Source organism: Urocampus carinirostris, chromosome 4 (genome assembly GCF_059441175.1).
Source record: "Urocampus carinirostris isolate Australia breed hairy pipefish chromosome 4, RoL_Ucar_1.0, whole genome shotgun sequence".
Taxonomy (NCBI): Eukaryota; Metazoa; Chordata; class Actinopteri; order Syngnathiformes; family Syngnathidae; genus Urocampus; species Urocampus carinirostris.
Genome location: NC_142352.1, coordinates 12651491 through 12664914, shown reverse-complemented (window position 1 = coordinate 12664914; position 13424 = coordinate 12651491). Strand labels below are relative to the sequence as shown.

At 41.7% G+C, this 13424-nt stretch overlaps 1 protein-coding gene across 1 annotated transcript in view; it reads left to right on the top strand.

Annotated features, from left to right (window-relative positions):
• Nucleotides 1-13090, top strand: part of sord (sorbitol dehydrogenase) — a 31726-nt gene extending 18636 nt beyond the window's left edge. Inside the window, exons 4-9 of the mRNA XM_088333672.1 lie at nt 688-847; nt 933-1051; nt 2931-2996; nt 6148-6326; nt 8317-8438; nt 11626-13090. Coding sequence (XP_088189798.1) covers nt 688-847; nt 933-1051; nt 2931-2996; nt 6148-6326; nt 8317-8438; nt 11626-11791 — 812 coding nt within the window. The 3' untranslated portion in view covers nt 11792-13090. The remainder of the gene's footprint in view (nt 1-687; nt 848-932; nt 1052-2930; nt 2997-6147; nt 6327-8316; nt 8439-11625) is intronic.
• Nucleotides 13091-13424: the final 334 nt, after the last annotated feature.

Sequence of the window (13424 nt, the reverse complement as noted above, 5' to 3'; positions counted from 1 at the left end):
ACCAACAATAATTTAATGCAGTAAATGAATTCATAATTTGAATAAGAAAATGTATTATTCTACTTAATTATATTTGCATGTATTTTTTCCTTCTATGGTGAACGTCCAAGCTACTTAATTTATGAACCTTTTTTTATAATAAACCTCATTCATGTCGAGCAACTCAGTATCTCACAACAAAATGTTAATTAACAATATATATGATATAACGAAACACATGTACAATATAACATGTTAAACTACATAAATGCATTTACATGAGTGAGTACGTTAGGAGTATTTTTAAACCCCTATACTTTTAGTTGAGTAAATTTGTGAAGAAAAAACTGTACTTTTACTCCTCTACATTAGGCAACATTGAAGTCCTTACTTTGTAACTTAATAAATCACCTCCAGGTTAGTACGCGTCTGTCTCCGCTAAGGCGCAATTATTTTGACGCAGAACTGTGTTAGGCGCTACCATGTTGAACCAATCAAACGTAGCAGCCTCGTCATGTGACGCTATTCAACTTAAAAAAAAAAAAGACCAAACGGCTTGGTAATCACTTTTTTAAAACACAGTTTTGGAATGATAAGGTAAGTACGAATTCATTTTTTGTCTATGTAAAATATTATAATATTAGGGCACACAAATGGCTAACAACAGCCCTATTTACAATAAGTCTTTTGTTGTCGATATCAATTTAGGGGACCGAGTGGCAATAGAACCCGGTGTCCCCCGAGAGATGGATGACTTTTTCAAAAATGGGCGCTACAATTTATCCCCCTCCATCTTTTTCTGTGCCACCCCGCCCGATGATGGCAACCTGTGCAGATACTACACGCACAACGCCGACTTCTGCTACAAGTAAAACAACATCAGCTTTGAAATCCAAAATCAGCGAATGCCATTTTACTGTCAGACTGCAAATTCCTCAGCTTTGTCTCTCCAGGTTGCCAGATCAGGTGACGTTCGAGGAGGGGGCTCTGATCGAGCCTCTGTCGGTGGGCATCCACGCCTGTCGCCGAGCAGGAGTGACCCTCGGCAGCACCGTGCTCGTCTGTGGCGCAGGTATTTTGGTTGAAAGCAATGTTCCCTGTAATTTTCCACGGGTCTGAGCGTTCACACAAAGTCGGTTAGCAACGCTTGAAACAACAGTGAGCAACAGCAATCCCAAGTGTGGCAACTAAGTCATTATCAAACATGTCCAAAACTTGACATCAAGTTACATTTTGCTGAGTTCCCGGCAATGCAAAATTATTTTTCTCTTTTGAATGAATTGACTCATGTACTATTGCCTACAAACGTTGTTTGTTTTTACAATTCTTTCACAAGATATCCATTTCATTTATTTCCTGATATATTTTGTCGCATAATATTAACATTTTGGGGGGCTTATTTAGTCGGTTGCAAGATACAGAACTGTACTTAATCACATTTTTTAGTGGAAGTACAATGTTGGCAACAAGATTCACTTGATATAATTGGAAATTATTTGAATGCAACACAAACTTTTTCTTCTTTTTTCCGTGTTTTTTTTCTAGTTGTTTTTAAATTCCTTTAAAAAAAATCGCATTGTGTTTATTTTTTCTAAGCTGTTACTTTTTTCTTTTTGTTCTCTATTTACTTTTTTTCTGTCTTTTTTCTAAATTTTTCCTTCTTTTTTCTCTTCCTTTTGTTTCTTTTTTTCCTCAGCTTTTCACTACTTTTTCATTTTGGAATTTTTTTCTTTTTTGTTCTATTCCCCTCTTCCTTTAAGTCATTTTGTGCATACTTTTACATAATATTTGGTCATGTTGGGATTAAAGAAGCAAATACAACCCGAAGAGCCGTTTAGGACCCGAAAGAGCCGGTTCCTTTTAGTGAGCCGAGCCGAAGAAGCCGGTTCCCCGACAAACTCTACTAACTTTACTCAACTTCGTTCTACTTCGACTCGACTTCAAAATATCGCATTTAGGACACAACGTCAGGGGAACCCGTGTATTTTTACCTTGAAAGTAATCAATAATGCTTTTTTTGAAGGAATACACTAACATAAAGTGCCTAACGAATGTAGTTTTGATCATGTTTCCACATTTAAGGCTTCAAACTTAAAGTCATTTTGTATTGCCCTTAATCACAAAGAGTCTCAAAGGGCTGCACAGACCACAGATGATTGCAAACCACAGACAGTATATTGTATCTCATATTTGTGGTATCACCTTAAACTGCAATTTTTAAGCGGCAATTCTAATAGAAATGTTTAAACGTGACTGCACAAGAAAGGAATCTGTTATGCCAGAAGGTGCACGTTCTAACAATGAAGGAAAACTGGTTAATTTTTACGTCTGTAGCAGCAGACTAATGTTTAACAGAGAGAAAAACAAATCTGTGACGTAGAGTCACACCTTCAAACCTACCTAAAGATGACTTTGTTACCGACTGGGAGTATGTGACTATATAAATGAAATGAAATGAAATGATCAGCATTTATATAGCGCTTTTCAAGTCAATGACTTCCCAAAGCGCTTTACAATGTGCTCCACATTTCCCAATAGCAGCCTTGCAGCCATCTAAGGCGCTAACCTGCTTATTGGGGGTATTAGGGGTTCAGTGTCTTACCCAAGGACACTTCGACATGTAACACGGGCGAGCCGGGATTCGAACTGGGATCCCTTGATCCCAAGACGAGCGCTCTACCTCCTGATCCCTTGATCCCAAGACGACCTCCTGAGCTAACAACTATAGATCTACAAATAGGAACACAGGACACATAATTATTGTTGACTGAATAATCATTATTGTCATTATACTAAAGTTGAACTTAATTGGATGGCTTCGCCTCTCGGTGAAAGAAAGCAATTTAAAGAGCGGCTGGTTAGCTGCATACAAGAATTGGGGCTCTGCCAGGTACCGAATGTAGTGGTTTCATGTTTCATTGTTTTTTAATGAAGTTGTTGCTGCTTTTCAGGACCAATCGGGTTGGTGTGTCTGCTTGTGGCCAAGGCCATGGGAGCGTCGCAAGTTGTCATCACAGGTAACCTGAAAAAACAACTTTTAGAAGTTTAGGGGGAAACCCGAGTTTTTTTAACCCTGAAACAAAGCCGGGTTACTTAACCCAGAGAAAGAGGCATAACAGAGAGGTAGCTTGTGATCCAGACCACTTACCATAGTAACAGTGTCTTGGAATCTGATGGTATTGGTGCAATCAAAGACAAGGGTGGGACGTTGGCAAGTGTTAATACAGTAAGCTTAATATGTTGAACCCTTTTATTATTTTTTCCAGTTTTACGTGATACGCTGAGGGAAGAATGGGAAGTTTGTTAGTTTTTGACAGCTGAAAGTCAGGAAGTCTCTAGCACAAAAGAAGGTTTCCCGCTATAATGCTAGTCGATTTGGGGGGATTCCCTTTTACCTTTGTACAGAAAAGAAACACAAATTCCCAAGAACCAGCAAACATGGAGTTAAATTCGAAACCGTCACCTGATTTGTCGTCGTGAAGAGATTTAGTCTTGTGTCCCTGATGGTTGCAACATGTGGCCCACGTCCCAGCTCTTTTCAGGTCATTGACCAACTCTTGTCGAGTAGTTCCGGCCTGATTCCTCACTTTTCTTAGGATCATTGAGACCCCACGAGGTGATATATTGCATGGAGCTCCACTCCGATTGAGATTGACAGCTTCTTCCATTTAATAATGATTAAATGATTGCTCCAACAGTGGACCTTTTTTCACCAAGCTGCTTGGCAATTGCTCCGTAGCCCTTTCCAGCCTTGTGGAGGTGTACAATTTTGTCTTTGGTGTCTTTGGACAGCTATTTGGTCTTTGCCATGTTACGAGTTAAAGTCTTACTGATTGTATGGGGTGGACAGGTGTCTTTATGCAGCTAACAACCTCAAAGAGGTGCATCTGATTCAGGATGATACAGGGAGTGCAGGTGGACTCCTAATGGGCAGACTAACAGGTCTTTCAGGGTCAGAATTCTAGATGATACACAGGTGGTCAAAAACGTATTGGCAGCTGTATCACACAAATAAATTGTTAAGAAAATCATGCATTGTGATTTCTAAATTTTTCTTTTTAGTTTATCTCTCTCACAGGGGACATGGACCTACGATGAAAATTTTAGACCCCTCCATGATTTCTAAGTGGGAGGGAATAGCAAAATAGCAGGGTGTTCAAATACTTATTTTCTTCACTGAATATATGTGTGGTTAGCTCGTGTGCGGCACATTTCTGAGGTCATGAGATCAAACCCCCTGTGTGGAGTTTGCATGTTCTCCCCGTGCTTGCGTGGCACTCCGGTTTCCTCCCGCATTCCAAAAATATGAATGTCAGGTTAATTGGTCGGTCCAAATTTTCCCTAGGTGTGAATGAGCAAGTAAGTTGTCTTTCTGTGTGTGCCCTGTGACTGGCTGACAACCAGTTCAGGGAGTCCCCTGCCCACTGCCCGAAGATAGCTGGGATGGGCTCCAGCACCCCCGCGACCCTACAGAGGATAAGTGGTGCAGATAATGGATGGAAATATCCACATATATAAATGGTCTGCATTTATATAGCGCTTTTCAAGTCAATGAAGGCCTCCCAAAGCGCTTTACAATGTGCTTCACACTTACCCATTCACACACACACTCACACACCAATAGAGGCCATGCCGCCATGCAAGGCGCCGACCTGCTTAATGGGGCCATTAGGGGATTCAGTGTCTTGCCCAAGGACACTTCGACATATAACACGGAGGAGCCGGGAATCGAACCTGCGATCTCTTGATCCCAAGACGAGCGCTCCACCTCCTGAGCTATATATAATATAATGGCCTATTCAGGAACATCTTATAAAATCAATATTTGTTTCCTTCTCAACCAATGTTCCCTCTAATTTTCCACAGATGTGAGCGTTCACACAAAGTCGGTGAGCAACGCTTGAAACAACAGTGAGCAACAGCAATCCCAAGTGTGGCAACTAAGTCATTATCAAACATGTCCAAAACTTGACATTAAGTTACATTTTGCTAAGTTTCCGGCAATGCAAAATTATTTTTCTCTTTTGAATGAATTGACTCATGTACTATTGCAAAGGTTGTACGGCTTACAAACGTCATTTGTTTTTACAATTCTTTCACAAGATTTCCATTTCTTTTTTTTCCTGATATATTTTGTCGCATAATATTAACATTTTTGGGGGCTTATTTAGTCGATTGTAAGATACAGAACTCTACTTAATCACATTTTTTAGTGGAAGTACAATGTTGGCAACAAGATTCATTTGATATCATTGGAAATAATTTGAATGCAACACAAACTTTTTCTTTTTCCCTGGTTTTTCCCTATTTTTTTGGAATTCCTTTAAAAAAAAATCTCATTGTATTTTTTTTTTTCCTAGCTGTTACTTTTTTCTTTTTGTTCTCTATTTCCTTTTTTTCTTTTGTTTCTTTCTTTTCTTTTTTTCTGAATTTTTCTCTTCTTTTTGTTTCTTTTCTTTCTCAGCTTTTCACTCCTTTTTCATTTTGGTATTTTTTTCTTTTTTGTTCTATTCCCCCTTCCTTTAAGTCATTTTGTGCATAATTTTATATACTATTTGGTCATATAGGGATGAAAGAAGCAAAAACAACCTGAAGAGCCGCTTAGGACCCGAAAGAGCCAGTTCCTTTTTAGTGAGCCGAGCCGAAGAAGCCGGTTCTCGAAAAACTGCGCTGGTTATTATAATAATAATAATAATTTCCTTTGTATTGTCATTCTTTGTAACAATGTACACAGAACGAAATGTCGATACACCTGACCCGTTGTAGCGAGTCGATGCAGCCGCAGCCAGAGGGCGCCGCCATTATACCAATTAGGTATGTCTCGGCCGAGGCGCGAACCAGCGACCTCCCAGTAGATGGTAGTGTGCCCGCTTTGAGACTGGGAGGTCGCTGGTTCGCGCCTCAGCCGAGACATACCTAATTGGTATAATGGCGGCGCCCTCTGTTGGCTGCGGCTGCATCGACTCGCTACAACGGGTCAGGTGTATCGACATTTCGTTTGTGCGCTGAGGATGCGCGCAGCTTAGAGGGAACATTGTTCTCAACCCTTTTGACCCATTTTTAAACTCAATGTGTGGCCCAGGACTCCCAATAGTTAGCCCACCCCTGCCCTAGATCCTCCCTTGAATATGTCCCTTGTTTCTTTATTGACCCGGTTGTCCCGTTCAGATCTGTTCCCTGAGCGTTTGTCCTTGGCCAAGGATTTGGGCGCTGACTTCCAGCTGAGCGTCAAGCAGGGAGACCAACCTCAGCAGTTGGCGAAGAAAGTGGAGGGCATGCTGGGAGCTCCGCCTCACGTCACCATCGAATGCAGCGGCGTTGAGAGCAGCATCCAAACTGCTATTTATGTACGTACCTTCAGAATCCCTCGTTCATTTTTTTTAAATGTCTAACACACAGGTGACAAACGGGCGGCCCGCGGGCCAGATCAGGCCCGCTAAGGGATTGAATCCGGCCCGCCAGACAACAACCAGAGAAGCGCAAGAGAAAAACAAGCTGCAGGTTGTGTCTTGGCCTAATGGGTTTGGAATGTATCATGAATTTAAAATAATAGATAGTGGATGATTGATAAAGAGTATATAACAATAAAAGTACACAAAAAAAAATGTCAACTTGCCTCTCGCAAAGACACTGTACTTGTATTTATTTATTTCTCTCTCTCTCTCTCTTCCACCCCTTTTCTACCACTCTCTGTCTGTGTCTCTTTCACTCTCCGTGTATTTTTATCTTATTTCGCTCTAATTTCCTTTTTTCCTTTTCTTTTCTCTTTCTCTCTTCCTACCCTTTGCACTTTCTTTTCTCTTTTCTCTCCTTCTGTCTTTCTATTTCTCTTTGGATGTCTTTCTTCCTCTCCTTTTCTTCCCCCCTCTCTCCTGACTTTAATCTCTTTTGTTTCTCATGCTCTCTCTTCCTCTCTCTTTTTCTTTGTCCTACCCTCTCTCCTTTTCCCTCCCTCTTTCTCTTATTTCTTTTTCTTTCTCTTTAATCTACTCGTCTGGCCCCCGACAGAATGTTTGTTCCATCCTGTGGCCCCTAAGTTAAAATGAGTTTGACACCCCTGGTCTAACACTTTAGAAAGAGAGAGTGGGACAAGGAGAGAGAGAGATAAAAGAAAGAGAGAGAGAAATAATTTCAAAGATAACTAGAAAGAGAGAAGGAGATAAAATAGAAGGGGAGAAAGAAAGAAGGGGAAAGCTACAAAGAGAGTGAGAGAAAAAAAATGGAAGAGAGAGCAAAATAGGGTAAAAAGACACAGAGAAAGAGAAAAACGCAGAGAGAGAGAGACACACACAGAGGGAGAGAGAGAGAGAGAGAGACACAGAGGGAGAGAGAGAGAGAGCGACAGAGAGAGAGGGACAGATAAGAGCGAGACAGAGAGAGGGAGAGCGAGACAGAGAGAGACAGAGGGAGTGAAAGAGAGAGACACAGAGTGAGATAAAAAGGGAGAAAGAGAAATAAACAAATACAAATACAGCGTTTTTGTGAGAGGCAGCTGGCTTTGGCAACATCAACTCGACATATTTCGACCTGCAGCTCATTTTTCTCTTGTGTTTCTCTCAGCATTGTCTCACAGGCCAGATTCAACCCTTTAGCGGGCTTGATCCGGCCCACAGGCCGCCTATTGGGCACTACTGCTTTAGAGGGACAATTTGTAATATTCGACCACTAGATGGCATTGTATTGCGCAGTGCAACCCAAAACAAATGCTAGAAAGTACAAGGAAGAATACAAAGTTTTATTGTGTTTGTTATTTAACATTTTTATTTTATTTTATTTTTTACAAAGACTGTTTCTCTGCCTTACGGGCCTTGTTGCAGGTACTAGATTGTTTTGTTAACATGATGGCTTTTAGAGAAACTCGACTACCATGTTATTGATGCACAGGCAGACGCAGGCAGAAAAGGGTTCAGGCCAATCACAATGCAGAACACAACGCGTGGTGAAAATCTGCAAAATCGTGAAAAGTAAACCTCTATACAGTGAGGGATTACTTTATTGTTTTATCGTAATCAATGTCATTTTTATTACCTCTAGGAGGCGCCAAATAATACACAATGTCCCTTTAAGATACAGTATCAGGGTTGGGTAATTACTTTAACTTGATTACTTACAATTACTTTTGGATTACTCCTATACCAAATATGCTAGTAAAAGACAAAATAAACTAAATATGAATAAAATGATGACTCACAACACGTGGTAAGCTTTCTCTCCTGGCTTTGATCTCTTTGATCTTCGGCAAAACTAACATAAAATCAATCATCAAGTTAAAGTAACCCTACCCAACCCTTTGTTTGGAATTTGATGAGGTGATTTACTGTTACTGTACTCGACCAGGCGACCCGCTCAGGGGGCGTGGTGGTCTTGGTGGGTCTCGGGTCCGAAATGGCCACCATCCCGCTTATCAACGCAGCCGTCAGAGAAGTCGACATCAGAGGCGTCTTCCGCTACTGCAACACGTATGGAAAATGACTCTCCTTTCACTAATATTGCATCTTGATACTCAATTACCGTAAATTCCGGACTATAGAGCGCACCTGATTATAAGCCGCACCCACTACATTTCGGGAGGAAAACCGATTTAGTACATACACAAGCCGCACCTGTATATTAGCCGCAGGCGCCCACATTGAAAAAACGCAATACAATCACGAAATAAACCCTTACCCGATACAGTCTAAAAAACACAGCCGGCATAATGAACAGAAAATGATACCGGTACTTAACATTTAATGCAGACCTGCAGAGTCCAGGTGCCCGTTAAAAGTAATCCCTGGAAAAAAGTGTATATTTCCAAAGGTAAGGGTGGGAAAAATATATATCCACTATTTTCGTCCGCGTCCACAAACACGTCTCACCTTTACTCCAATTCCCGTCAGCCCGCGTTTGCCCCGCCCCTTCTTTCTCATTTGCTCGTACAAAACATATCAGAATAAGTTTCTAAAATAAATACATTACAAAAATATACAGTGGCAAATACATATTATACATGATTACACATATTTACAAAGAAAGACGGTACACCGAGAGAGTTTTCAAGGCTTAAATAATAATAATATAACTTTCATCCCAAACGGTGCCTGTGACAGGGCAGTTAATGGTAGCAACACTCACCTTTACTCCAATTCCCGTCAGCCCGCGTTTGCCCCGCCCCTTCTTTCTCATTTGCTCGTACAAAAAAACGGCGCAGTGGTTAGCGCGTGTGCGGCACAGTTCTGAGGTCGTGGGAACCTCCTGCGTGGGTTCAAATCCAGCTCCCGGCCTTACTGTGCGGAGTTTGTATGTTCTCCCCGTGCTTGCGTGGGTTTTCTCCGGGCACTCCGGTTTCCTCCCACATTCCAAAGACATGCATTTCAGGTGAATTGGCCCGTCCAAATTGTCCCTAGGTGTGACTGAGCGAGTGAGTTGTCTGTCCCTGTGTGCCCTGCAATTGGCTGGCAACCAGTTCAGGGTGTCCCCTGCCCACTGCCTGATGATTGCTGGGATGGGCTCCAGCACCCCCGCGACCCTACTGAGGATAAGCGGTGCAGCTGATGAGATGAGATGAGACAAAAATATACAGTTGCAAATACATATTATACATGATTACACATATTTACAAAGAAAGACGGTACACCGAGAGAGTTTTCAAAGCTTTAATAATAATTGTATAACTTTCATCCCAAATCGTGCCTGTGAAGGGTAGCAAAACGCTACTAGAAACACGCTCGCAACATAGTAAAAAGCTCTGTTAAAAAAACATACCGTACTTGAAGTAAGCACGGTAAACCGTCCTCATCTTCCTCCTTATAACTGACGTCATCAAAGGCGTCTTCCTTTGATGTGGGAAAGAATTTACGGTAAATACAGTGTTGGGCGTGTCAGTTACAGTAACGAGTTCCTTTAAAAAAAGTAATTTAGTTACCCCTCCCAGATTACTGACACCAAAAAGTAGCGCGTTACTCTGAAAGTACAGTGCCTTTCAAAAGTATTGGCCATCCCAAATCTTTTCGACATATTGCGATAATAAAAAAAAAAGAGATAAAAATATAAATAAAAGAAATAAGACAATAAGGAAAACTCAAGAAAAGGAAACAGAAAAGAGAAAAATGAAAAGAAAAGAGAAACATTTGCATTTTTTCCCCCGAATTTTGTCCTTTTTCTCTTTCATTTTGTTTCTCTTCTTTCCTTTCCTCCAGTTTCCTGTTTTTGCTTTCTTTTCCCCTACTTTTCCCTTTTTGCCTTTTTCTTATTTCTTCTTCCCTATTTTTGAAATCCATAATAAAATTGTTTTTCCTCTAGTTGTCTTTCTCTGAAAAAGGGCTGGGGCGAAAAAGGAAGAATAGGGGCGCTTTTTCTCTCTTAGTCTCCATAGTTTGCAATCCTTCTTTGACTCTTTTTTTGGTTTCACTACACGTCACACTGACATCTAGTGGACAATTATGAAAGATTCTCCCTTTAACACCAGTGAAATGTTTTTTTAAAGTCTGTTTTTGTGGAAAACACCATTTGGCCCAACCTCACCCGGTTCCTAGCTTCAGTGGCCCCCAACTCAATTGAGTTTGAGGCCCCTGGTCTAGAGCACAGGTGTCAAACAGGCGGCCTGCGGGCCAGATCAGGCCAGCTAAGGGATTGAATCCGGCCCGCGAGACAACACTCAGAGAAGCGCAAGAGAAAAACAAGCTGCATGTTGAAATATGTCAACTTGATGTTGCTAAAGCCAGGTGCCTCGAACAAAGACACTGTACTTCTCATCTCATCAGCTGCACCGCTTATCCTCAGTAGGGTCGCGGGGGTGCTGGAGCCCATCCCAGCAATCATCGGGCAGTGGGCAGGGGACACCCTGAACTGGTTTCCAGCCAATCGCAGGGCACACAGGGACAGACAACTCACTCGCTCATTCACACCTAGGGACAATTTGGACCGGCCAATTCACCCTAAATGCATGTTTTTGGAATGTGGGAGGAAACCGGAGTGCCCGGAGGAAACCCACGCAAGCACGGGGAGAACATACAAACTCCACACAGGAAGTCTGGAGCTGGATTTGAACCCACGACAGGTTCCCATGACTTGAACTGTGCCGCACATGCGCAAACCACTGTCCCGCCGTGCTGCCTGACACTGTACTTGTATTTATTTATTTATTTCTCTCTCTCTCTCTCTCAATCTCTTTATTTTCCACCCCTTTTCTCCCACTCTGTCTCTTTCACTCTTTGTGTCTCTCTTTTTCTCTTCCTTTGTTGCTTTTTGTCTTTCTCTCTCTCTATCTTTTAACCTCTTTTGCTCTAACTTCCTTTTTTCCTTTTCTCTTTTTCTCTTCATACCTTTCGCCCTTTCTTTTCTATTTTCTCTCCTTCTGTCTTTCTATTGCTCTTTGGATTTCTTTCTTCCGCTCCCTTTTTTTTCCCCCTCTCTCATGACTTTTTATCTTTTGTTTCTCCCTCTCGCTCCCTCTCTCTCTTTTTCTTTCTTTGTTTCGCCCTCTCTCCTTTCCCTCCCGCTTTCTCTTATTTCTTTATCTCTTTTTCTTTCTCTTTCATCTACTAGTCCGGCCCCCGACTGAGTGTTTGTTCTATCGTGTGGCCCCCAAGTTAAAATGAGTTTGACACCCCTGGTTTAGAGCAACATAATAATCCAATTAATGTCTCTCCTACCTGTGTTTTGCAGTTGGCCCATGGCCATCTCCATGTTGGCCTCAGGAAAAGTGAACGTGAAGCCTCTGGTCACTCATCGCTTCCCCCTGGAACAGGCGGTCCAGGCCTTCGAGACCACACGTCAAGGTCTTGGGATAAAGGTCATGTTGAAATGTGACCAGAAGGACCAGGATCCTTGAACTGCAGTCAAACGACACGATTCAAACGGATCTGAAAGCAATCAATTAACAAATTAATGCAGTTAATACCAGGGTTGGGTAGGGTTACTTTAACCTCATTACTTTCAATGACTTTTGGATTACTCCGATACCAAATATGCTAATAAAAGACAAAATCAACTAAATATGAATAAAATAACTACATTTTGTGGAGGCTTGGGGAGTAACGGAATACATGGAACGGCAAATATGATGTTGGCAAGCTGTTTGGATTTATTTTCATTTTGTTTCCGTCGCATTTTATGTTAGTTTTGCCGGAGATCAAAGCCAGGAGAGAAAGCTTACCACGTGTTGTGAGTCATTTTATGTGAGGTGAAAGGAAATGATAGTGCTTTTCAAGTCAAGACTTCCCAAAGCGCTTTACAGTGTGCTTCACATTTCCCAATCGCGGCCGTGCAGCCATGTAAGGCGCTAACCTGCTTATTGGGGGCATTAGGGGTTCAGTGTCTTACCCAAGGACACTTCGACATGTAACACGGAGGAGCCGGGATTCGAACTGCGATCTCTTGATCCCAAGACGAGCGCTTTACCTCCTGAGCCACTGCCGCCCCAGGTCCTTTCTCAAGGTTTCTCTTTTTTCCTCACGCTGAGGTTTTTGAGTTGTTCCTTGCCCGCATGCTGGTTTAAGATCAGTTAATTATGCAATTGTGTAATTGTAATCCTGTGCAGTCCTTTGAGTCATTTTTGTGATTAAGGGCTATATAAATAAATGTGACTTGACTTGACAATTTTATTCCTTTTTTTGGTTATTTAGTCTTTTATTAGCATATGTGGTATTGGAGTAATCCAAAAGTAATTGAAAGTAATCAAGTTAAAGTAACCCTACCCAACCCTGATTAATACTATAATTAGCAAAGTATCGCTAATTTCAGTGCAAATGAGAACATTTGTTTAGTTTTACTAATGTGGGCACTACTTGTTAGAACGCCTGCCTCACATTTCCTGGATTCAATTCTAGCGTCATCGTTGCTGTCTTGGACATCTTGCACAATCCGTTGATGAGGATGTAGTGATTTTTCTAGCTTTCATTTTGAAAATCGTTCGGATTGAAACAAATTATTCTTTACTGCAATCAGTTAGCACATTTGCCTCTAGGTGTTGCTTATGCTCCACCGTAGACCTTTTCTTTCTCTGAAGGATGCTAAAAATTCTTACACTGGTAAAAAAGAATGCATTATTACTTTGAGTTCTTGGAGTTCTGATATGAATTACTAATCCCAAGAAAATGCAATCAATGAACCAGGCCGATTGAAATAACACATAAAACACGAAAAAAAGGGGGGGAGGGGTTTATGGGAGTTTTTGATCGCTGAAAGTCTGGAAATTACTAGCACAAAAGTAAAGTTTCACACTATAATGCTAGTCGATTTTGGGGAGATTCCCTTGTACCAAAACAAAGAAACCGCTTCCTTCTGAGAACCAGCAAACATTGGAGGTCAATTTGAAACTGCCACCGTGTTCGTCGTTGTGGAGAGATTTGTTCTCGTGCTCCGGATGGTTGCAACTTATGGCCCACGTGCTGATCAAGGCCGCAGTGCAGGCCTGCACGGACGCGCCAAGCGGCTGTCACGTCCGATGATTTAGGAAGGAAGAA